This window comes from Chlamydotis macqueenii, chromosome 4 (assembly GCF_036417535.1).
Source record: "Chlamydotis macqueenii isolate bChlMac1 chromosome 4, bChlMac1.mat, whole genome shotgun sequence".
In the NCBI taxonomy this organism is placed as follows: domain Eukaryota; kingdom Metazoa; phylum Chordata; class Aves; order Otidiformes; family Otididae; genus Chlamydotis; species Chlamydotis macqueenii.
This window is the reverse complement of record NC_141559.1, coordinates 26,773,088-26,798,540: the sequence shown is the minus strand read 5'-3', so window position 1 is coordinate 26,798,540 and position 25,453 is coordinate 26,773,088. Positions and strand designations below refer to the sequence as shown.

Here is a 25,453-nt window from a genome sequence, read left to right as displayed (position 1 = left end):
TATCTTTAACCTGACGGTGCCTCAGATCATCTGCGTAAGTATCTTGCTGAATCAGTAAAACAGTGCAGGAAAAGAGCACTCACACCTGCTAATATTTGAACTTCTTAAGGTTTCTTATTAAAAAGTACTCCCCTGAAAATGAAATCTGAAATAGAGTCAGGAGAGAGTTACGAGGATTTTGTAGTCAGCCTAAGATTTCAGGAAGAAAACAGTTGCAGGAAACAATTTTTTTTTTTTTTTTAAATCAACTAAATGAAATCAGTAAGGACGATTCTCAGCAATGAATGCCCCATTTAGCCTTGCTCTACTGCACAGGCAGAATGGGTGGTCTGCAAAACAGGTTAACAGTTAACATTAAAGGCATGGCTCTGTCAGCATTTCCCACTGAAACCATTTACAGACTGTAGGTAAATCCTTTCCCTTATGAGGACAAATTTTCTAAGCTCAACTCCAAATGTTTAAGTGTTTAGCAGTGAGTGTGGAGGCCATATTTTCAGGAACTTGGGTCCCATTTAGACATTTAACCAAGAGTTCAGATTTTTGCAAGTCCTTTGTGTAAGTAACTGGAGACTTGTGAAAATTTGCTATGTGTTACCAGAAGCTGTTTCTGTTGCCCGAATAACCTTTACTTAACCTGGTTCACACCTAGTAGCACAGACAGAAGTCTGATATGTTTCTACACAAAACCGCAAAAGTCTAATGCTGTAATAATCTACCAAGATGTTATACAACACTGACAGGTGAGGCTTTGCAACAGGACAACACAACATGACAGCAAGTGAACAGGTGTACAGTGGGGACTACCCTAAGCCTTAACGTAGCAGAACAATGGAGTACACATGCAATTATGCCCACCGACTGGCTAGGGCAAGCATTCAGTCCTTTTCATCTGCTCCCTACATCAGTAATGACAGCCAACCATGCAAAAATTTACAGTATGGTGAAGTCCTCCATGCACCTCAAGCAAATATAGGCTTAAGCCTAGCTCAACATAAGAGCTGGGGAACCACTACTTTCTGATCCCTGGGACAGCTTGCTTGACTCAGGTTTTAGATGTGAATTGACACAGAGAATAAAACACACCTTCAGCTTCCTCACATAGAGTCAAAACTCACAGTCCCTCCTGCCCAGATTCCCATTCAAATTTGTGACCCATCCACTGCTGCACTTTCATCTAAGTTGCTTGCTATGGATGACCAACCACCCTTGAAAACTGTGTAGGATATAATTCTCAGAGGCTTCTCCAGCCTAATTTTGTTCTCACAAATACATGTGCTAAAAAATCAACACCCTGAAAACACCAAGTCAAAATATGAGAAAAATTGCTAGGCATGTTCTTTTGTAATTCGTAACTCAGAACTATGAAGTGCTTTTATTGCTTCATCTATAGTAGTAGTTGAAGGTCAAAGTGACCAGGAAGGGTACCTGCTAACAGTGTTATTTGTAGATAAGAGCTTCTTAGCAGTCTATCATCCCCTCATCGTGGTTCTGCAGTGACCCTTCTCAGCTCCTGATTGAGGTTAACAACAGTTCTGAAAAGTTCAGAAACTCTTACCTTTTACAGCCTTTCAACAACGGATTTAAGCTCCAGTTCCTGCATTTATTCTGGGTTCAGTTATCAGTTCCTTACAAACACTCAAACAAACAAACAGTTAAAGGGCTGCAATCTAAAGGACTAATGCCTCTTCCCATTTTCTTAGACTGACCTCACTTAATTTTTAGGGACTTTCCCTTGACTATGTGCATGCATATAATATTATCAATAGAGAGAGATATATATGTGCTGCACTACATGTACCAGCTAAAGGTTTTTCAGTGTTCTTGGCAAATTTAATCCTGTCACCTTGGAAGATGAAAAGCCTGGTTGGGGGCCACGTGTCATGGAAATTGGAGAAGGGTTGGAGCTGCAATGGAAAGCTAGCTTCGGAAAGGCTCCAGGAGAGCCAGGTCTGCCCCATCCGTTTCCTCAGAGCATCAGAGATACCCAATGCTGCTTCTAGGAAGACCCTTCCACACCTGGGAGAAAGGGCAGGACTGGCTTTCCAAGATGGGCAGAGGAGATGTGATGAGTTTTTCTGGACAATCACTTCCCCTTCTGCACGCCTCCTCCCTCCTTGGACACATACACACATACACGCAGGTAAGGTATAAAAATGAGGAGTACTCCATTTGTACTTGCACAAGACCCAAAGGCAAAAAACTTTTTGGGCTGTGTAACTGACAAAATTTCCATTTGCCAAAACACTAACACGGCACCACAGTAACCAGTCTGACACAGCCAGACTACAGTATTTATTCAGTCTTAAGTACTTCAAATTCTCAGCAAGTTTGTTGAGCACATGAGGTCTGCCCTACTATAAGCTTGGCAGGAATCATCCAGTCCTGGATTCACATGGAGGGGTATCACAGAAAAGAGATGAGAGAAAATGAGAAGAAACTTGAATAAAGTGGAAAGAGAAGGAAGACTGAAGTTCCTTTTTTCTTTTGGCATTCACCAGATGAACACCAGGAACACAGGATATCTTCAAGTTCAGTATAATAAATTCCTGATACCCATATATTTAGATTGCTTGCTACTGTGGCCGTTTATTGCACAACTTTTATGCGCAGCACACATAGTAGGGGTGCTTAACGTTTTTCACTGCCTGCTTTTTTCCCACTACTTCACACACACACAAAAAACAAAAACAGAGGAAAAAAAGAGGCAGCCACCTTATCTTTGCCACAAAGGGAGGTGACAGTTCATGCCACTGACTCAGGATGTGATAACCCAAGAGTAGGCCCGGTCCATGAGAGACATTGGTGATCCTGTAACAAGCAGTGAGCAAGAGGCAATAGTTTGAAGCACAGCCCTGGATGTCAGTTATTCTACCTTGTCAGAAAAAGCAATTAAGAAAATACCTCCTTGTTGCCTTCAACTCTCTCCTGCCACCCCCACTGGTTCTCATCCATCATCATGAAGACTTCTCTCAGTGATCCATTATGAGAGGGCTGCCTTTCCACTGGAGGCACTGAGAGGAATTTTCCACTTCTCCCTCCCTCCCCCTTTGCACGGCAGCAATCTCATTTCATTACAAGCTCAGGATCCTAATGTCAGTGGCTTCGGGCATCTGCTAATAAGGAACAAGCAGTTTCCAGGAACAGGAGACACGAGTGCATTAAAAAAACTCTTCTGAGACAGAAAACCTATCACGTGTGCCTGATAGGGAAGGTAAGCAAAAGGTAAAGGCCTGTGAAAACTTGAATAAAATCCTGGAGGGAGGGCCTGTAAAGTACACAGTAAAAGTACCATCAGGCAGGACGAAGGAGAGCAAAGAAGCCTGGGCAAATAGTGCATTTACCTACAGGACATTAAGAAGAAATGTAGGTCAAACATATATTTACACAGAGTACCAAGAGGCACAAAGCATTTCAAAAGGAGTGAGAATATTCAGAACAATTGAGTTCAGGCACATTGCAGCAGCACTGGGTTCTACTTCTGCCCATTTTGCTGGTTTCTCTTTCAAAGATAATTGCAAAATTTCTCTCTGTGTAAAACAGCAAGAGGACTTACCCATTTTAGTAAAGCACTCCGATTCATGTGTATGTACATGCATTGCGTGTCTTTCAAATATTGCAAAGGAGGAATTTTCATTATTCTAATTCCTTTGAGCAATTCTAGCTAGGTTCAGAGGATCCTCCTGAAGGAGCCGGAAGTTTTTTAAAGCCTTGTCAGTTGAAAGTTGCTTGCTAACTATATTGTTATATTTTATATATATAGCATGTAGTTATATGCTAAACTAAACTCCCCATGTTCACTCTTCCAGGTACATATTGTAAATAGGACGTCTTTCCAGACGTGGGGTAGGAGTGTGCCAGTTGCTGAAGAGCTGCCATCAGAGAGCTCTGAGCTCGTTATACACTGAGGACATGTAATACTCAAGAGAGCCACTAAGTTCCTCTCTCGACATCATCCTACATCTGACGTTGAGGCTGAAGAAACAACATTGCCTGAAAAAACAGTTCTACTTGAAACAAAGGTTTAAAGTCAGAGATATCTGCTCATTCGAGTTTCAAAGGGTTTGAGAAAATTTGCATTTAGGGTAGGAACTGAACTGAGGCAAATCAAATTAATTGACATAATGGCAAGAAAGTCAGCCCTTTTCTGGAAGCTGAATGTTGTGTGCTCACTAAAAGCATGTTTCTGAAACTACAGACTTGTACAATACTTTTTAAGTAATAATTATAATTACACAGCAGAAGATAGACTGTGCTACTCTTGTGCTCACTGGTGCCAGAACTATGCACTAACCTCCCAAACAAGATAAAGTTCTCTCTATGAATGTGATTGAAAAAAAAGAGTACAGCTCTGACTCATTTGAGTGCCAAGTGAGAAGAGGTTAAGGCTAAAAATCTGCCTTTCAACAGCCGTTCTAACATGCCAGGAATATCCAGAGGATGAATGTATTCAATTTGTGTAAGAACACTGACAGTCTGAAACTGCAGAAAACTGAGCAATAACTACCAGAGGTTAATCTGAACATGGATTTACATTACAGTTAAAAACATTTTGGGAAAAAATACAAGAAATACTTAGAAATTGATTCAGTGGTAATAACACTCTACTGATCCTATTTTTTTTGAACCAGATTCTTTAAATTCTGCATAACTCTGGTTTATTAAATGCTGATATAATGAGGCAGCCACACTGCAATATTGAATTATGTTCAACTGCACGCTTATGGTAGTACAAGATGAATTTGTCAACCTAAATTAATGGAAAACAGACTCTGTTGTCATAGAACACAAACTGTTGTCCAACAGTTATTTTGGTGTTACTATTTAAAAGGCACCATTTGCTGATCAGAAGCTAATTTTGTGATCAAGCACTTGTCCTACATATGGCTATTAAAATAAATAGGCATAGTATGTCTATTTATAGACACAGTTTCAAAAATGCTGACTAAAGTAGTAAGTGCAGGTACATCAGCAACTGGCAGCCATATCCGGCTGTTAGCTACAGAGCTTTCCAGGTAGTTCTATATACATGGGAAAAAATTTCAACACTGTTTAGTAGTTCTTGACATTTTCTGCTTTTGGACATATCCCCTCTCACGCCTTCTCCTGTGTAAATGTTACTTAATAATGTAAACTTTTACTTAATGGAAGTTTTAAGTTCTTTGTCAAAAACACACTCATACACAAATGGAATACATAGCCTTTGAATCTTATTCAGCTAAACTGAAAGCAAAGACTGAACGGCATTATAGCTGAAATCTATAGATGTTAAACATTTAAATACTAAAACCAGCTGTTTTAGTAAAAAAATAATTGATGAACCTGTTAAATATTAGGTACTTTTCACTCAAAAGATAACTTGACTTCTCTGAGAATTAAAATATCTACAGGAGATATAGAATACTTCCTACTACAGGAATGAGTGGCTGAGTACACATTAAATGCTATTTTCTCAAAGGCATTCTATTCTTTGTGCTTACAGTTATTTTCTGCGTATCTGTATAAAGGAAAAGGAAATATCAAGCTGGGATTAAATATATAACAACACTTGAACTGTGGCATTCGGCATAGCTCAATATCCACTTAGGAAGAGCAAATGTTTGAAAAAGGAGTGAAAAAGACAGGGTGAAGTCTTTCTCTGGTGTATTCTCCCAACCACTCTTAACAACAGATCAGAAAAGCCCAGAGCTGAATACTGTTTCTCAACCACTGTAGTTAATAAGCAGAGATAGAGCTTTTCCACAAAGCTGTCTAATCCTTCTTTATAAGTATTTTTGTAAACCGTTGGCCTCTCCTGGTGACAAATCCCACATTTTAAGGATGCACTTTCAGCAAAAAGGGGGATGTTCTATTTTGGTTGCCTCTTTTTCCAAACTGAAGAGTTTCAGTCAACATAACTAACATCATCTTATTCTGACCCCGTTTTGTATCTGTTCTAACCCTCTTTATCTTTTTTCATACTATAAAGCACCTGTGCCGTGTTCAAAATGTACCATAGGGGTTAATTCTCCGATGCCTGAAGTTGTTTTGTTCATTTCCTTCCTTAAAATCACCAACATCCTGTGTGGCTTTCTGGCTGCTCTTCGGTATTTGCAAAGATGTCTTATCTGTCAATGAATTCACCGTTGAATATTGTTAAAACTGTTCTTCAGGGCCCCACGTGTACCCTTTCATAGTGAATTTCTCTGACACTGAGTATCACAAGGTCTTTCTCATTCTCCACGCAGCCATGCAAAGCTTTGATCATGGTGGATGGTTTTGTAGTATCAGGAAGCCGGTTATTAACCTCACTGCTCCTCTCTGTTTCCAGGTCATTTTTAAAGTCAGGTGAGCACCATGGGCCTCACCAGAGATTGCTGTAGAAACCCCTTGCTAACAGAGGAACCTGATGATCTGTCCTTATGTTTAATTTCTGATCCCTTTCTCAGTCACTCTGCAAAGCATCTTGGATTTTTAAAGTCAAAAACTTCTTCAAAGCTTCAGTATATTATGCTGACCTTAGATCAAAGGGAGCCCATATATATATCAGCATGTTGTAGTTCCACAGGTGTTTTTTTTTTAGACAAATCACAGCTGAGATAAAGGGAACTAAAAAGTGCCTTTCTTCTCCTATAGTCTTTTCACCCATCATAATTTTCTGATAGGGTTCACAAACCACAGCTGTGGCAAGACTAAACCTCCCTGGAGACAGCACATAGTGGTAGCAACCAGCTTCTGAAGATTCAGGATAAAATCCGGTCATTGCATAGGTGAGAACGAAGCCTTCCTCTTTCGGCACCTTTCACAAGGTCTCATCTTCCATGGTTTCAATTCAAAAAAATCCTCCCAAAACAACAAAAACCAGAACATAGCACCACAACTAAAAAAACCCAGAGAACAAGACATGATCATTTTGCCTGTGATTTAGAGACTGTTCACAACCTCCTCACTGACCCCCACTCTCCTCTCACAACTGTCTCAGTTTTGGAAATCTCTTGTGACAGAGGAGAAATGAAATAAAGTTAGCTGCTGTAACATTCCATTTGCCAAACTGAAAACTATTCACAATATAGAATCCTCAGCTAAGGCGTATGATAACCACATATTGCAGAGCAAATCCTCATTCCCCTAACAGTGAGCCTGTATCGTGCAAACTGCCATGTCCCAGACAATGCTCTAATAAAAAGCATGGTTTCAAATTCCCAATGCAAGACTAATCAGATGAACAGAGCTTTGGTGCCATTTTGTTAATTTTACAAAATACATTTTAATCCTCGCACTTCAGTGATTAAGTTTCATGTCACACCAGTGTTTTCTAAACTTAAAAAAAAATGTAGAAAGAGAAATCTAAACATCTATTGTCTTCTAAAAGAAATTCTTCCAAATTCCCCTTTAATTTCAGAGCCGTACTGTCAGTCTTACATTACCACAACTGGTTTTCCTGGATTAAAGTACTATTTTCAAGTAGCATTCTTGAAGACAGATTATTTTCTTTTCCTAGCCTTTTTCCCCCCCATATTATTTTTAGAATAATGGACCTGACATGCTAGCAAAGCTAACCTGGGATTTTGAGGGGCAAAATGAGGGTGGGTTGTTTGGTTTTTTTTTTTTTTTTCCACATCTCCTGAAAGATGGTACTTGTCTGAATCAAATTTATTTTTAGCTTCTTGGCAACACAGAAATGGCAATTCATGTTTCTGTTGGTGCTTTCAATGCTTCTGGCTTCTTATTGCAAAGTAATTTCCACATCTTTAGTGCACAGTTACCGTACGTCCTTTGTGGAAGCCTGCTTTCACTCATCTACAGCACTTGCAGCCAGTTTAGTTTAGAAACAGGTTTGCTGTCTTGATCTGTCAGCTTTAAGTTTCACATTTAAGAAACGGGACTTAAAAAAAAAAAACAAAACAAAGCACAACCTGACACCACTGTCAGCTGAAATAGCAGACAATCAGAGAACTTTGCACCTCAAATTCATACAAGAGTGATTACTCTAGAATGTTTTCAGATGGCAATTAAAATTGCATTGTTTCTTTTTAAGGCATGAACTTCTAAAATGGAGAAGCGCTGTTATTTATGGAATAACTGATCTATAGTCATAACACAAAGTATTGTCAAAAGCCTACCTTTCTGGTAAATGTAATTGCTTCAGAAATTGTTGTGTTTGCTGTGTTTACAGAAATAGAGTGTTAAATTCTCCACAGAGGAGTAGGTCTTCTCCACTTCTGCAGGATATGATACAGTTTGGATTGATTCAGCAGCAGCTCTTACAATGACTTCCAGTCTGGGACACATCTTTATTTCCAATCCAGATCAAAAAATGCTTTCTCAAAAAGAAAGACACAAGATAAAGCAATTACCACTTTAAAATAGTAGAGAACACACTTTTTCACAGGATACACACAAGTTACAGTTTCAGCTTGTTTCTTCCAATATTCACAGTAAAATACCTCTGAAAAACAACCTATTTAAGTGCAGCTTAGAGCTATCAAGTGTCAGTTTATTTTGTTCTGCAGAAATATTTATAAGATACCAAATGCCAGTTGAGTTATACTCTTGTGTTCAGACTTGCTCAACCAGTTGTGCACTACATCAATGCTGAAAGAGGTTTCTTGTAAACCTTGCAACTTCACAGTTTTCATCTGTTCCCACTGAAGCTCTGTATCAAAGAAGCCATGCAAAGCTCCCGTGCTCTAGATCTGCAGGATAAGACACTGATCATCAGGATAGCTTGTATAGCGAAGACGTCATAATGCCCTTTGGGTTTGGGATATCCATGTTGTATGGTAAGACTTCCTTATTCATACAGATTGTCCTGAATGTTTACAGTCACTTAAATTTGTGGAGAAGGAACAGTGAGGAGACCAGTTGGCTTGATCTTGTTGATTCCTCCATCTAGGATGCAGACCCTTGGGTATTTGTTTTTCACTAGATGAGCTGCAAACTGAAACAGATATATCATTAGCACACTGCATATTATAGTTCTGCTTAAATTGAAATAACTTTCTGTTAAGTAAGGCAAGTTAAACAAAATAAAAAATTATCAGTTCTTTCTCTGTACCAACTAGTCCAACATAGGAACCCAAGCCTGTCTGTTGAAACAGCTGGGATGAATTTGATAGTTATGAAAGTGTCATACTGATAACCCTGAACTTTATTTATCTTTGCTTAGGCAGGATTTTACCTCATTCTAACAGGATTATTTAATCTCAGAGTTAGCACTAAAACCCCTCTCAAAGCCTGAAATAACCGATATTTTTCTCTGCATTAATCTAACTCCCAGTTGTTTTCTGTAGTTTCCCATGTGTACAAGCATCACAGTTTGATGGCATAGTCATTGGCTTACCCCGTCAAATTTGTTGGACATGACTTGATTTCACAGATATCAGATACAAATTTGGAGTCTAGTAGTTTTACTTTCCCCTGCCCCCGCAATATGCCCATAGGCAGGTTACACAGTACAAGCACACACACCCACCCACCCCCAGAACTCAAAAGCCTCTCTCCCCAGTTAATTCATTCCATAAATCAAGCACAGGAATTGTCAGTTTCCATGTAACAATTTCATTAAAAGTTGCTATACTGATGAAGGAACAATATTTTGTGTATAAAAATAATAATGATTAAACAAACAAACAATTATGTATCAGAATATAAAAATTTAAAAAACAATAGAACAATATTTTGTGTATCACATGTCAAACTTGCTTTTTAAATACTGATTGCAATACATTAAAAAGCAAGTCACACAAATGGATTAATCTGAGAGAAACTACAATAGATTTGCCTTATTTCCAACAGCTGTGAGAGATTACCCTGCCATCCCAGTCTTTCAGACTGTTGCTTTATACTTGATTGACAAATTAGTATCATTTGTAAAATCACTGAGTGCTTCCAAATGGGCTGTGTAAAACATTTATAATTACTTTTTTGGCCCTTTAAAATGATTTGTTACACTATTCCAGAACCCAGTGCAAGCATGATGTCCAAATAACTTTGCACAAACAACATAATTACCAACTCAAGAACAGCAGTAGACATCCCATCCAAACTTAGTGCGTGGGATTTCTTTTTACATTTACATTCCTTCTAATTACCTTTGATAGTATAACAGATACTAAGACAGAACACGATGTACTACCTGATTACTGGATCAAGTACAGGTCCTGAAATAATTTCTTTAACAGGTAGTTAAAATTCATAGTAGCAAAGTTTTAAACTCCTTCCAACACAGAACTTCTGCTTCACACTGAAGGTATTTTATATATGCAAGGAATTAATTTCTGCCTACTTATGTGTCAAACCCATCTACTGCATTCCTTTCTCTGTGTTTCAGGATGGATTTAACCAGGGAGTGAGCAACCAGTACATGATGTGTAACCACTTGTTGAGGCAGAATAAGAGGTCACAGTGAATCAGTCAGGACATTCTGGCTGTCGTGTTTGTTTCAGGTACTTGTCTAAGGAAGACCAAAAGTAAGTTGAATCACTTCTGCCCCAATTAGTTTGGGTCAGTCAGTGCAGGATTCAAAGGATCAGATAAAAAAAAATCTCCATAATCAAACAATCAAAATGGCTAGTAATAAAGTTAGATCATACATGGTTGCCAATTTTCATGAGAAAAGTAAATACCACGCTTTTAGAGAGGCTCTCTGATGCAGAGGTGGTGTAATATGCACAGAGATATCACTACTTCTTGCTATAATCACAGTCCATATATATATAGGCTGTATAGTAAAACAGAGACAAATATATTTATTTGTCAAAAATAGCACTCAGCTGTGCATACCATGAGCTACAGAAATAGTATATATGCCTAGTGAAGTGCTCCTACCAGACATCTCTACTTCAGATGTACATATCTGTCACCTCACACTGCCCTCCACCTGTGACTAATGAATAGTGCTGTGTCGTGGACACCAGTGCTGCTCATAGCTGGCAGAAATGAAAAATGGCAACAACCATTCAGACTGACAGGAAGCAGTATGCTATTTGTTGAGTACAATATCCTGTGTGTCAGCAGAGAGCTTACACTCTCTGTCTACTGATAATTCTACACTTCTGATAATAAACTGTAAACTCCTCTCCAAGTTTTTGGACACCCTAGCCGTAATATAATTACCATTCTAAGTAATTTGAAAAGAAAATATGCAAACAAATGCTTTGTATTTAGGGTTTGAGAATTAAGGCCTGTGTCCCAGTGTATTTTAGAACTGCTTTAGTAACCAAGGTATGGCTGGAAATACATTTTCTTCACTGCATATTTTTTTTTTTTTTCAGTTGTCACAGAACTGTTTACAGTTGTCTACAGAGCTTTGGTGAGAAAGGCTGCAAGTACACCTCAAAATACTGCATCTGAACAACCCAGTGAGCAGGGAATGTATGACTATTGGTACCTCACTAGTGTGGGAATTAGCTGCAAGTCAGGAGCCCAGAGGCATATAGACATTGGCTGTAAGCTGAGACCTGCCGTCAAACTCCAAATATCAGCCTCCAAGAGCTTTGCACATACACCTGTCTCCACAATGCAAAGAAGAAAAGAGTAAAGGTTTAACTTAGAGGGTAATAGGATTTGATCCAATTAAAGACAGTTGTGCTTTAACGTTCTGCCTTCCCACATTGTGTCACTGAAAGTAGAATCAGTAACTGTTGGTAAAGAGTAGATTTAGCAGTAGTCTCTTACTAGCACTGCAGTTTTCCTAATTAAAGCTTTGACTTTTTATAGTTCTGTTCCTCAGTACATTTGTGCCTTCCTCTCCCAGACAGAGGAGTGTGTCTGTCATAGATAAGAACAGGAACTTGTTCACCACACTTCTGAAATGTTCCAACACCACCTAGTATCCTTCCCTGATGAAACATACTGCATGAAGCTAGTGTTTTCAAAACTCATGAAAGTGTTATTTCTGGCATGCGCACTGATGGAAGGGCATGGACTATTTGAAATAGCTACATAGACTTCCTCCCCAACATCAGTAACTTAAACAAAAAAAAATTAAGAAAGAAAAAAACCTCTAATGTTTCCTAAAAAGTTGGAAAAACATCAGTGATCCAAAAAAGAGCAAAATTTTGATGCATCAAAAAAAGCTCAAAGTGCTCCTCTGAATTAATTTCTACAGCAGAAACTGCCACCTTGGACTTCAGACATGGACTCTATTTCCTTTATAAATGCTATCATAAAGTGTAAACTAGAAGTTTAATAACAGACACCTGAACACATAAGTTGTAGTCCACTAAATAAACTAATTTACCAAGGTGGTCTGAAGACAGAAGATAACATGGTGAGGAGATAAGTAAATGGGTTACATCATCCTTAGTAACCTGTAAACCATCTACATTTTAGAGAGATTTACTGAAACGTGTAAAAGTAGTGCGCAATTAAATTTCCGTTATACAGGTTGATTTTAAATAGAAACGAACCTCTGTCATTTATAAGGTGATTATACTTTCTCACATTTATCAAATGCTTGTATTGACATTACTTCTGATATATATCTGCTTCTTCATACCAGCAATGGATCACAGTCCTCTGTAAAGCTTCTGTTTTCGTTTAGACAACACCACTACTTGAGGGAAATGCAGTTATGCTTATCTCAGCTAGAGGATTAAAGGGATGCTACAAGACTTTTAAGCTTTTTCCTTTCTGTCTCAGGTGGCCTTTCCTCAAAATGTACTTCCCAAGAAAGTTCAGTTAGTGTGTTTTTACTGGCTGCATCTAGCGTTTAAATTGAACTTCCTCTTGCGATGGCTTTGGTGAAGCCTTTGGAAACACTGTTCCTCTATTAAGTAACACATGAATCAGTTGGGCATAACCACCCTTCTTGGTGAGTATAACCAAGCCAGAAAACCGTAATTTGCACTTGAAAGCAGTGTGAAGTGCAGCGTACTAGTGACTATCTTTCTGTCGATGAAGGAAAACAAGCATACATGTTACAATAATAAAAAGGACTACATAAAATAATAGAGACTTCACAGAATAAAATAATGAAGACTTAACCACGTCTTAGGTAGAGTTACAACCAGCAGGATTGTTGCTGATTAGCTAGGCCTTTCAAGCTCTTCAAAATACAGGCTTAATCCCTTTTTCTTTAAAGGCAACAAAGAGGCGCCTGATGACTCCAGTAGGCTCTGAGTCTGAATGCAGAAGGGAAGGTGATGCCTTAACAAAACAAACATGAAAGAGCCATTCTGGGAATCATAAGGAGCCCCTCCACCCCTGCAAAGAGAAAATACCTTCAGTTTTCATTCCACTTTTCTGCAGAGAATATTTATAAGGAAATGTAGAATCTAGAAGATGTATAGTGGAAACATCTGAACAAGTTTATTGCCTAACTTCTGTCTACTTTGCCTAACTTCTGTCTACTTTCACTCCAGAAGTTTCATTAGGCCCTTCTAAGTAAATGTATCTATCTTTGGAAATATGAATGCACCTGCCCTTCAGCATTCTATGCAACATCTAATCTTCAGATCATCCTATGAAGTTTCACGGGAATCCATTTGTGTTTTTAAGACAGGTTTATAACAAGAAACCAGCTTCAGCACGCAGGGACTTGCTTCTCTGGGAAGGCCTTTTTAAAGGCCTAGTTCAGTGGTAACCGGGCACTTTAACCTGTGACTCAGTCTTCATATAAGACGAAACGCATTTTTGATAGTATGCCAAGAGAGATAAAATGTTACTTTCATAAAGAAGTTTTTTTTTTTTTTTTTTCAAGTTAGGAATATGTTATACAAAAAGAATCTTGAACTTGATCCTCTCCCTCTTGCCTCAAAAAGGGTCAGAAAGGTCTCACGGAAAATCGGGACTGCTTGACTTTGCTTTGGAGATAATTCATAGATTTTATCTATTAGCTACTGTGATGCAGTAAGAATGACTACTTTGTTTCAGTAACTTGTAGAAACTGTCTAGACAATGTATTTATAGTAGCATAACTTATCTAGACAAGAAATAATCAATATAACAATCAGAAGTAACAATTTAGAATTTATTACCCTGCTATAAAGACAAATGTTTTTTAAGCTTTGACTTACAGCTTATCTAACTGACTTTTTACAAAGCAAGAAATAAATGAGTTGCTGACTATTAGATTAAATTATGCGGCATACTTCATTCTGTTATAGTATTTAAGTGACAATAAAACACATATTAAACCATTGGGAAAAAACATACATATTGAACTACCACAATGTTACATGACATAAACGTTGAAAATTAAATATCAATATGAGGTGATTCTTGCTAACTGTAGAACTGTAGTCACATAGGTTAAATTTTATACGAAATCTATTTGACCTTAGAGGGAGTGGGACCCTAGAGATATTATAATACGCATTTGTTAGAAGCTAGCCTAGCATATCTTTAATGCAATGGTAAGTCCCAAACACCCCCAAACACCACCTGCAGAAATAGGCCCTGAGCCATCACTTTGGAGCCAGGAAAATCAAGGAGCATCGCGACCTGTGCTCAAGACCATATATGGAGATTTCAAGGAGGAGTTTGACCAGCGAATTCGAGGAGGGGGCGTTTTGACGACCACCAAGACCACTAAAAGACCCTCGAGTCAAAAGACTGGGCATGCGCGAGTGGGTGGGGAAATGATGTAATGGTTTCTCAGAAAATTTATGTTTATGCATATTATTTCTTGGAATTTAATGAATATGTATAATTAATGTGTATTTAACCCGTGCTGTTGATCAAACGGGTGCGCACGCTAGGTGGAGCGATCCCCCGTGCGCCCAGCGCTGCAGTAAAGAAGTGTCTGCTTCTTAACTTCTCATTGCTGTTAAGGAGTTTTATTCTGGATTTCGGGAACAACATCACACAAGTAGAAGCATGTCACTGTCAAAACTAAGTTACTGCAGCATGACTTAATATCAGGTAAGGTGTTTCTCTTCTAATTTCAGTCAACATTGTGGTAATAAAGACAAAAAGTTAGAAATGGAAACAGATAATAGCTTAGTACCTCAATGTTGACTGAAGGAGAGAAGATAAAGAAGTCATGTCACCCTTCTGAAAAAAGACCCAAAGCAATCCCCTTCCTACATATGCATAACTGATCTGCCTTTGCACTTATTGTATCTCAGACTTCGAAAGTGACAAAATCAGGAGACATGCTATTTGCCACACACTGAAAAAAAGAAGCTACAGATGAGCACTCAGTGCCTATTTAACTATTATACTCCCAACTGTAATGATCCCTTGCCCATACTGGAATTTATAAGGTCCGAACAGATGTAGGAAAGGGGAATTTAATTCTCTTAAGAGATGCTGCCACTTAATATATTTAAAAGTTAACAATCAGCATAATGCCTTTTATATAGATGTTTCCTGCCATTTTCAGAGACAAACAAGTATATGCTCTGTCAACAAGTGCCCAGTGTCCCCTAGGAAAAAAAAGGCTGGCACAAAGTGAGAACCAGCCTAAAGGAAGGAATACTCTGCAGAGAACTGTGAGTCAAGCGCCATTGCACAATGCCCAATGCAAACTTCTCTTTATAATACCTTTATGTTGCTGATGGCACATTCAATTAGGTTCTTGTACATCAGCCAATCTATTCCATTTAACTTTTAGGGTGAGTAAATTAAAGCATTTAACAAGCAGGATTACCCTGTCTTAATTCTGTCCTAAGGATGTTTTCAACTAGAGCCAGAGCTATACTGAAGTCTCTGGCACTGCTGGCTTCCCTCTGCCTCCTGCTGGAACAGTGCTGTGGTAAAGTTTTCAGTTTTCCCTCTCGCCTATCAAGTTCTAGACAGCATTCAAATGTTTTATCATCTGGCACCAAATCAAATTCAAAAGACAGAAACAGAAAAGAAGTGTGAAAAGGGGAAAAAAGGCTTTTTCCACATGTCTGTTCAGTACACTCAATTTTACTTTTAAAAATGATCTTAAGTTTAAATGATGCCAAGTCAGCTACTAATACGAAACACAATTGAAAGAGTCAACCTTCTAATTGCAAATAGCCCCATAAATAATCAGTTTTTTCTCACACTTATCTCCACACCTCTCTCAGTCCTGCATAAATTTAAAACAAACATCTAACAGTGCCAATCTCCACATTTTTAATGTAGTACATATCAGCGAACACTTCTGAAAAATTGTCCTTTATGGTGGTGGGTACAATTTATGGCTCATTCCTTTTCAACTGGAAATACATAACCCTGGAAAAAGTATATTTTAAGTTGAACATCTTATATTTCTTTGGACAAAATTGGTTTTTGTTTACACACATTCATTTTCACAATTTTTCATATGATTGATTATTGATTTACCTAGTAAAACTTAAAAAGTAATAGTTATTGTTCTTGTCAAGCTTCAGGCTACATAATTTTGGATTGGTTAAGTTCATTAATAGTGGCAGAGTTCTATGCAGCCATGCAGAGTAAAACTGAAATTTGCCTTAAAAAATAATCCACAAAAGAAAGGAGTTTTCAGTTTTATCAACAGTCAAATTGAGACTGGTTTCATATGTACTCTAAGGGTGTGATAGAGGTCGTGAGTTCCCACCAGTATTTAGGCTCCAGTATTTAATTAATTTGTGGTCAAACTGGCCAATCCAGTATTTTGTTGCTATTTAAAACTCTACACTCTTTAGTTAGACTTTAAAGAGGCAAAGTAGCATTTCTATTTTATGGAAATCTACAATATTGACAGTTCCAGGTAAACCAGGTCTCAGTTGCAGAAAGTCTGGGTTTGAGGATAAGACAGTACCCTCTTGTGTGACTGAAGTACTTGCACTTACTAAGCACACTATAAGTTTTCTTTAGCTGCACTGCAAAGGAAACATTCAGTTTTCATTTAACAAACCTAAGTTTGCATAAGAAGTGTCACTATATTACAGAAGGAAATTCTATCTTCTGAGCTACGGTGTAACCCACAACCCAAACTGTAAAGCCTCTGTTCTTTTCTTCAGACACTTCTTTCAGGTTGTTCCTTCGTTCTGTTTCAGAAAGAATACTTACAGTGTTCCTTTGTTTCAGATAAAACATTTCTGACTGGTCCTGGAAAACAACTGCCAGAAAATTACTCGGTAGTATGTGGGATATCTCCCATAAAGATACTCATTAGTGATTACCAAAGCACTTTTTTTTTCCTGTTCCTGTTCCTCAGGAGGTTAGTGAAGGCTTAGGCTTTACCAAGACAAATTAGGATGTTCAGTGATTTAAAATGTAATTGTTAAAAGAAACTGCATAACTCACCACGAAACATGTAAAGCGTCATTTAAATCATCTCCATTTGGCTCTTAGCATTTTATGCATTTTGCATTTGTTCCCGGGGGGAGGGGGGGATTTCTGCATTTGTCATTTTATGAACTATTGTGATTATTCAAGTTGATTGATTTCATGTTGAAATATTTATCATGGACTTACCCCAGATCTCATGCACAAACCTAGACACTCACTGACTGAAGATATTTGAGATATGCTGTACAGTCTCTTTCATACCATCTTTGTTACTATTTAAGAGACATGATACATATCACAAATTAATTTTCTAAATGATGAAACACAGGTTAATGAAAGGGATTTCTCATGCTACTTACAGCTTCCTATATGTATAAAAAACTTCAACATGTGTTGTGCTGATGCTTCTGCTGCCCATCACGTGAAGACCTTCTAATGGTCCACAGCCTGCCTTGTCACGTCAGGGTTACAGTTCATGCTCTTTGAGTAAATAGGCTTAAGAAATTGTGGTGAACTAAAGGTATACCATACCTAAGAGCGTGTCTTTAAAAAAAAAAAAAAAAAAGAAAGATAACTTTCCTTCATCTGAGAGGAAGCATGGCAAAAGAAATACTTCCACTGATTCTGCTGGTTCACAATACCACCAAATATTCAGTTATAAAGAGGAACAGGCAAGTCTGAATATTCTCCCTGTCTAGTTAAAGGCACTAATAATAAAAGTATAATACAAAAAGTTATTAGTAGGAACCATTGTCTTCTTCACTGAGCACAACCACATCAGCTAAATGATGTTAAAAATCTTTATCAATACATTGGTTTTTATTAGTAGGAATGTGAATATCTTATTTCCTTTGGACTTCATAACATACCTGTCCCCACTCTACTTACCGTGTGTGTGTGCTTCCTAACACCAGAGAGTAAATGCAAGTCAGTTTTCAAAACTAGATCTTGCTGAAGCACATTAGAAGTGCTGGTGTCACTTCTATAACATGCCAAAAATAAAAGTTTTAAAGATGAAAAAGGTAATGTTAAATAATTTAGCTTCAAAACATCAGCTTTCTCAGATGTTGATCACTTGAAGAGAAATACGGCTTCATCTAGAAGCAGAAATGAACAACAACAACAACAAAAAAAACCCACCCCAAATCCTGTCATGGTATCCCAAGTTAGCATTTATTTACTTTTGTCTGTGTTTATACCACTGGTGTATTTCTAAGTATAAACATATAAATTAAAACAATATACTTACGGCAGCTGTGTTCTTCACTGCATTTCCTACAATCACCACAACTCTTCCTTTAAAGCTCTGGAGCATAGCAGTTGCTGGGCACTGGATGAGATCTCCTTCTGCAGTAAATGCTGATGCAAATGGGACATTGATGCTGCCAGAAATGTGGCCACGGTTAAAGCTTAGGAAGAGCAGTTAAGGACATCTGAACTGCAGAGAAATCTGTGGTACACATACAGCTGTAGGACGAACCTGCTCTTCATCCTGGCTGTCATGATACAACAGTGTTGGTCTTCTGTGCTGGTATATTTTGTCAAACCTCATTTACTATTTACTCATGAGGAGAAAACAACTTCTGACGCTACATAGAAAAAAGGACTGAATGAAGAGTTGTTTGTTTCAAAAAGGGCATAGCACAGCACTGTGGAAACTGATCTGCTAAATGAAACACTTGGTGCTAAGGATCACGTATCCACAGTATACATATTTTCCTGGATTCAAACAGGCACTAGTCTGATAACAGGAGCTAAATACCAATAAGCAGCTGAAGGACCTGTTCCAGAGGAGTTTTATGCAAAAGGAATAAAGTACTTACAATGAGAACCAAAACTAAACAGGGATTATTGCAAAATTTCCTCAAACCTCCTGCCAACCTCTGCAAGCCCCCTGCAATTTTGATCCAAACTGAAATTCTAATGTACGTGCACTTGGGATTCCCAGACAATGAGCATCACGTATATTATCTGCAATCCCACTAACAGCGAGTGCGTATTGGGTATAGAAAAGCAAACAACATATGAGTGCCACGAACTCTGAGATATAGTTAGTCGTGCTTCACTTTCAAAGGATGATCATTCAATGAGATTTTATGAACAAATATTGAATGTGAAAATCTCTTCAATAAAAATTAAGTTGGACCACTACTACCTAGCTTTTTATGAATTTGAAAGTGTGCCACAACCTTGACAAATCTCAATTACTTTCACAGACTGTACACACATGCCTGGATCACTCCCCTTCCCCAACAATAAACAAGAACAGAGGTGGGAAATAGCAAAGTTCTGCAAAAATATACAGAATGTCAAATATCCAGATCTTTACTACTGTACTTGCAGAAAGCTAGTTTAATTTATTATTAAATCCCAGAATCCTTTTTAATAAAGGAGCTGCCTTAAATGGAGGTAAGATTTAATTGACTTTGGGTTAATACTAGCATTAATTTCTCATGATTTATGTAACAGTTTCAGCTTTATGATCATTGTGGGAAAATCATGGCTATATTAAAAAAAAAAAAAACAACTCAAACATTTTAAAGAACAAAATATGATAACGTACCATTCATTAACGTTGTTTGTTTCTGTTCTGAAGGTGAAAATGACCACACCGCTCCATCACTAATCTGTGTGAATTCCCTTTCCCCAACCCCATTTATAACCACATCACTTACTGCTACTAACCAGGGTAAAAGTTCTGAAGCAATCATCGTTCAGACACAAAATTACTCTGGACACATTTAGTTGCTCGCACTTCTGCCACTGAGTATGCTTAACTGCTCAGAGAACCTTGCCCTAATCTTTCAACAAAAAAATACATTTCATATTAACCTTAGTACCAAACCAGACAGATCCAAACGGTACTTGCTGTTATTCACATTCTTCCTAAGTGACCACCTTAAGCATTCCAGTACTAAGATAATTGAACAAAAAGGCCAAGATTTTGTGCTACAGACTGAGAGACCCTAAGTATGCAGCTATAACTTTCATAATAGGAATGGAAGGCTGCCAGTGCTTCTACTAACACGCTTAATAAAATTAGCCTTAGACGAATTGCTGGCCAACAGAGACACTGCTCTGAGTATACCTTTTCATTAGAAAGTCTTCTGTTACAAAGCTGTCTGTTGGGAAAAAGGGTCACCAGCTATTGGCCTTGCAACATGAGCTTTATCACAAAACAATGCCTTAGCTTTCGAGTGCATCCTAGTATGAAATATGAAGCATGTTTGATACAAGTCCTCTCATGCTTTTTTCAAATCACACTGAAAACAAAGTGAGAGCGAAGTTCAGCCTGACAGGCATAGACGATGTGGAAGACTAACAACAAAACATAAAACATGATCTTATTTTTGAAACACCTCACAGTGGTCTGTCACATTTTAAAAATATACACCACAGTAACATACAGTTTGTTGAAATTTTGTGACAAAGACTGTTTCCTCACTGTGAGATTAAACAGGACACTGAATGCAGTATTCCTATGGTTTCCCATTTGTATTCAGAACTCCTGACAGTTTAATAGCTTTCTATATCCCACGTTTTCTTCTAAGATTGACATACAAACCAACTCATTCAAGGGGTACTTACTACCCACCAGGCTGCCTTTTAAATAATGACATTCCCTACCTCCTAATACCAGATGGGTACTAGGATTGAAGTCCACCCATTATTTAAAGGACAGGACATTTTAGTCTACCATAAACTCCAACCAGATCAAAACAACAGCAGCAGTGATTACTGTGCACTGTTCAAGCTGTGGAGATTTTCTCCCTCCAGCATGCCTCCTCATTCAAGAAATATAAATGGAAAGTCTGATTAAAATTTGGTAATATGAGCAACAGCCTTATAAAATCACTCACTTCATAGCAGTCAAATGATTTTAAAATAATTGAAATTTTGAATCCACTCTGCTAGAGTAGAATAGGATTAGTACAACAGTAGAGTAGATCCTATTATCAAGCTATTAGGAAAGCTATAGAAACATTTAAGCAAACATCTTGCTTTTGATCCTAATTATAATATGAAGAAATTACTGTACACAGATAATAGCCTTTCTGTGCAATGATTCTAGTCCAGGCATTTGATATTACTTGCTCTCCTTCTGCATTCTCCATGATGATTTCTAGGAATTAGCTTAAATAATGAGCAATGCACGTAGAACTAGAAACATTATTTAACTCTGTAATATCTAAGCTTTCCATGCAGTAACAATAACTTTTATAATTTTTAATTCAGGGACTTCTCTTTTAAACTGGAGCCTAAAAATTATTATCTAGTATCTCTTGATGAAGAAATTATGTCTCAGAAAACAGCCTACGTTTTTACTGTTTTCTGAATAAAAAAGACCACATTTTCAACACTCTAGGTCCAGGAGTAAAGAAGCCTCTGGAATACAGAAAATAAAGAGTCAAACTACTCAGATACACAAATCTCTACTTAATTGGAATCCTTAACTGATGCATGAAATTAATAAAAATGAAAAATTACTTTTTTTTGTGTGTGTGTTCCTTTGACCACTCTGTTTTATCTACACAGCAGATCACATTACAGGTTCAAGTTTGGCATACAATAAAATTATAAATCCTTGAAAATAACAGTTTAAATTTAGAATAGCCCAATTATACTATTCTGTTAACTAAGTAAATAATAAATTTACCTCTATATTAAAACAATATTTTTCTACTTCCCCATATTCTGTCATAACAGAGAAAAATGTTAATGGCAGTGTTTTTCCACATACACAACTACTTTGAAGTAGTATTTTAACAAACTAGATGAAAAAAATGAGGTTGAAACATTATTTGTTCTAATTTTTACTACATATTCTAGCCCAAATATTGGCATTGACCCACTATTCACTTCATTATCTAGAATTTACAGTTTTCTAATACACATGCAGTATGTTAGTAGCACTTGTTAGACACTAGAAGATCTTTTCTAATGGTAAAGATGTTGGGAGTCTGTTGAATCTCTGTCATTGGAGATCTTTAAGAACAAGCCAGACATACATAAAAAGAACGATCTTCCTTTCTCAAAGTAAAAGGTGGACTAAAACTCATCATTCTTCTGTAATTTGTATATTGAGTATTGTTTATCCATTAAGAATTACACCTTTTGACAGAGCAAGCTAAGATTACATGTACTGCAAAGAAACCTGTCTATATCACCTATTGCTCCTTTCATGATATTGCTATTATGAAAGGAGCAATACTCAGAGTGATACAAACCAATAACAAGTACATTCCCAGATACTCAGTATAACATTAAGAGCTACCACTAATAAAATCTCATCATTATTCCCACTTTTAGATGGATGTTGACAAAGATGCGCGTTCCTGGCAAAGTGCATCTGTAAGAACGACTCCCCCTTCTGAAATCCAAACAAACACAGCCCCATAACTACACTACTTCAGAAAAACAATTAAAAAACACTCCACATGGAAAGAACTATGCATTTGAAAAAGAATAAATGAGTAAGGTGTAGACAGGATAGCAACCCTGATAAAAATATAGCTTCAAGTTACCTTTAAGACTTATCTGATTATAAGCTAACCAGAGGACATAAGTTAGGGCAGGCATCTGGCTGCATTACCTGAAAATAGCAAGAAGGCACCCAATAGGAATTGATTTTCCACTGAGGCACTGGCAAAGCAGGTGAGCTATCAACTCTTCTCTATCTCCTCTTCCACTTAATTGGAAAGCCTCACACCCTTCCAAAATATCAGTCATATTAAATGGGGAAGGCCTGCTGACAACAGCTCTCATAAAAAAAAAAAGGAGCATTAAAGTAATTGTGCTACTGGGATGAAGTGGTTTTACTAGACCTACAGCTTAAAATAGGAAGGCAAAAAAACATTTGTTCTCTTCTCTTCTCTGCAAACCACACCTCTCCATGACAAAAAAAAAAAAAAAATCTGCCTTCGATCCTTCCACTGTACCTTTACCACATCCCTTCCCATTATTTACTGTTCTAATGTCTCACTGCCTGCAAATAATGAGGAAATAATTGATGCAAGCATGATTTGGCAAGGCTGGCCCTCACATTTGAAGGATACTCTTCGCTGTTACGAATGTCCACCACCAGCAGCTTTGGCTTGCTAGACTTTGTTTTCTTTACAGGTGTTTTGGAATGACAAGGTCCTGTCAACTCACACAGATCAATCACATCTTCTGCTGAAATTCGTGGTGACACCTCTGCCTTCAGATCATCCAACTTGATGGAATCCCTAGACTTCAAGAGAAGAAAATTAATATTAGAGGCGACAGAATTAGAGACATGGTGTTCTTTGAAACTTCTACTTATTTGACAACCTCAAAGTGTAACAACTCAGACAAAACCAGATCTTTTCCTTATAACTCTGAACTAATTTGAGTTAAACTATCCATACAGAAAAGCTTCAGAGCAGTGTCAAATGTCTATCTGCCAATTACAGTCTTTTTTTCTCTACTACTGTCGTAGTTCAGCCCCGATCGGGACCAGAGTACGCAGTCTCTCTCTCACTCCCCCCACCCTCCGAGAGAATAGGGGGAGATAACAGAAGAAAAATGGCTCAAGGTTTGAGATAAGGACGGGGAGAAAATCCTTAAAGTTACCGTTACGGGCAAAACAGACTCGAGTTGGAGAAAACTATTCATTTATTAATAAAAACAGCAGGATAACGACACAGAGAACAAGATAACCTCCCTCCACCCCTCCCTCTTCCCGAACTTAACATTACCCCTACTACCCCCTCTGAGAGGCACAGGGGGGAAGAGGGAATGGGGGTCGCGGTCAGTTCATCACGCGATGTTTTACGCCGCTGCTTCATAGTCGGGGGAAGAATCCTCACATTCCTCCCCTGCTCTGTTGTGGGGTTCCACCCATATGCCACAGTCCTTTGTGAAAGGACCCGCCACCCAAGCTGTAGAAGGCACAAGCAGGGACTGCGAGGATGAAGAACCGCCCACTGTACTCGAAGAGCAGGTTCGGGTTCATCTGAGGAACTTAGAGGTGCACAAGTCCATGGGACCTGATGAGGTCCATCCGTGGGTCCTGAAAGAACTGACAGATAAAGTTGCTAAGCCACTGGCCATCGTATTTGAGAAGTCGTGGCGATCTGGTGAGGTCTCTGATGAGTGGAACATAACCCCTATTTTTAAAAAGGGGAATAAGGAAGACCCGGGCAACTACAGGCCGGTCAGCCTCACCTCTGGCAAGTCATGGAGCAGATTCTCCTGGAAACCATGCTAAGGCACATGGAGAGCAAGGAGGTGGTTCATGACAGCCAACATGGCTTCACCAAGGGCAGATGGTGCCTGACCAATTTGGTGGCCTTCTATGATGGGGTGACAGCATTGGTGGACAAGGGATGAGCAACGGACATCATCTACCTGGACTTGTGCAAAGCTTTTGACACTGTCCTGCACAACATCCTTCTCTCTAAACTAGAGAGACATGGGTTTGGTGGACGGACCACTCGGCGGATAAAGAGTTGGCTGGATGGCCGCACTCAGAGAGTGGTGGTTAACGGCTCAATGTCCATGTGGAGACCGGTCATGAGTGGCGTCCCTCAAGGGTCTGTGTTGCGCCCGGCCCCGTTCAACATCTTTGTTGGCGACATGGACAGTGGGATAGAGTGCACACTCAGCAAGTTCACCGATGACACCAAGCTGCGTGGTGCCGTCGACACGCTGGAAGGGAGGGATGCCATCCAGAGGGACCTTGACAGGCTGGAGAGGTGGGCCTGTGCAAACCTCATGAAGTTCAACCAGGCCAAGTGCAAGGTCCTGCACCTGGGTCATGGCAATCCCAGGCACAAATACAGGCTGGGCGGGGAATGGATCGAGAGCAGCCCTGAGGAGAAGGACTTGGGAGTGCTGGTGGACGAGAAGCTCAACATGAGCCGGCAATGCGCCCTTGCGGCCCAGAAGGCCAACCGCATCCTGGGCTGCATCAAGAGGAGCATGGCCAGCAGGTTGAGGGAGGTGATTCTCCCCCTCTGCTCTGCCCTGGTGAGACCCCACCTGGACTACTGTGTCCAGTTCTGGAGCCCCCAGCACAAGAAGGACATGGACCAGTTGGAGAAGGTCCAGAGGAGGACCACGAAGATGATAAGAGGGCTGGAGCACCTCTCCTATGAGGACAGGCTGAGAGAGTTGGGGCTGTTCAGCCTGGAGAAGAGGAGGCTCCGGGGAGACCTGATAGCGGTCTTCCAGTACCTCAAGGGGCCCTACAAGAAAGATGGGGAGAGGCTGTTCAGCAGGGCCTGTTGCGATAGGACAAGGAGTAATGGTTTTAAAATAGAGGGGGGTAGATTTAGAT

At 38.8% G+C, this 25,453-nt stretch overlaps 1 protein-coding gene across 1 annotated transcript in view; it reads right to left on the bottom strand.

The window, feature by feature from the left end:
• Positions 1-8,250: 8,250 nt before the first annotated feature.
• Positions 8,251-25,453, bottom strand: part of TBCK (TBC1 domain containing kinase) — a 108,516-nt gene continuing 91,313 nt past the window's right edge. The window contains exons 24-26 of the mRNA XM_086746128.1: positions 23,208-23,383; positions 18,401-18,560; positions 8,251-8,917 (exon numbers count right to left, since the gene is read on the bottom strand). Coding sequence (XP_086602254.1) covers positions 8,807-8,917; positions 18,401-18,560; positions 23,208-23,383 — 447 coding nt within the window. The 3' untranslated portion in view covers positions 8,251-8,806. The remainder of the gene's footprint in view (positions 8,918-18,400; positions 18,561-23,207; positions 23,384-25,453) is intronic.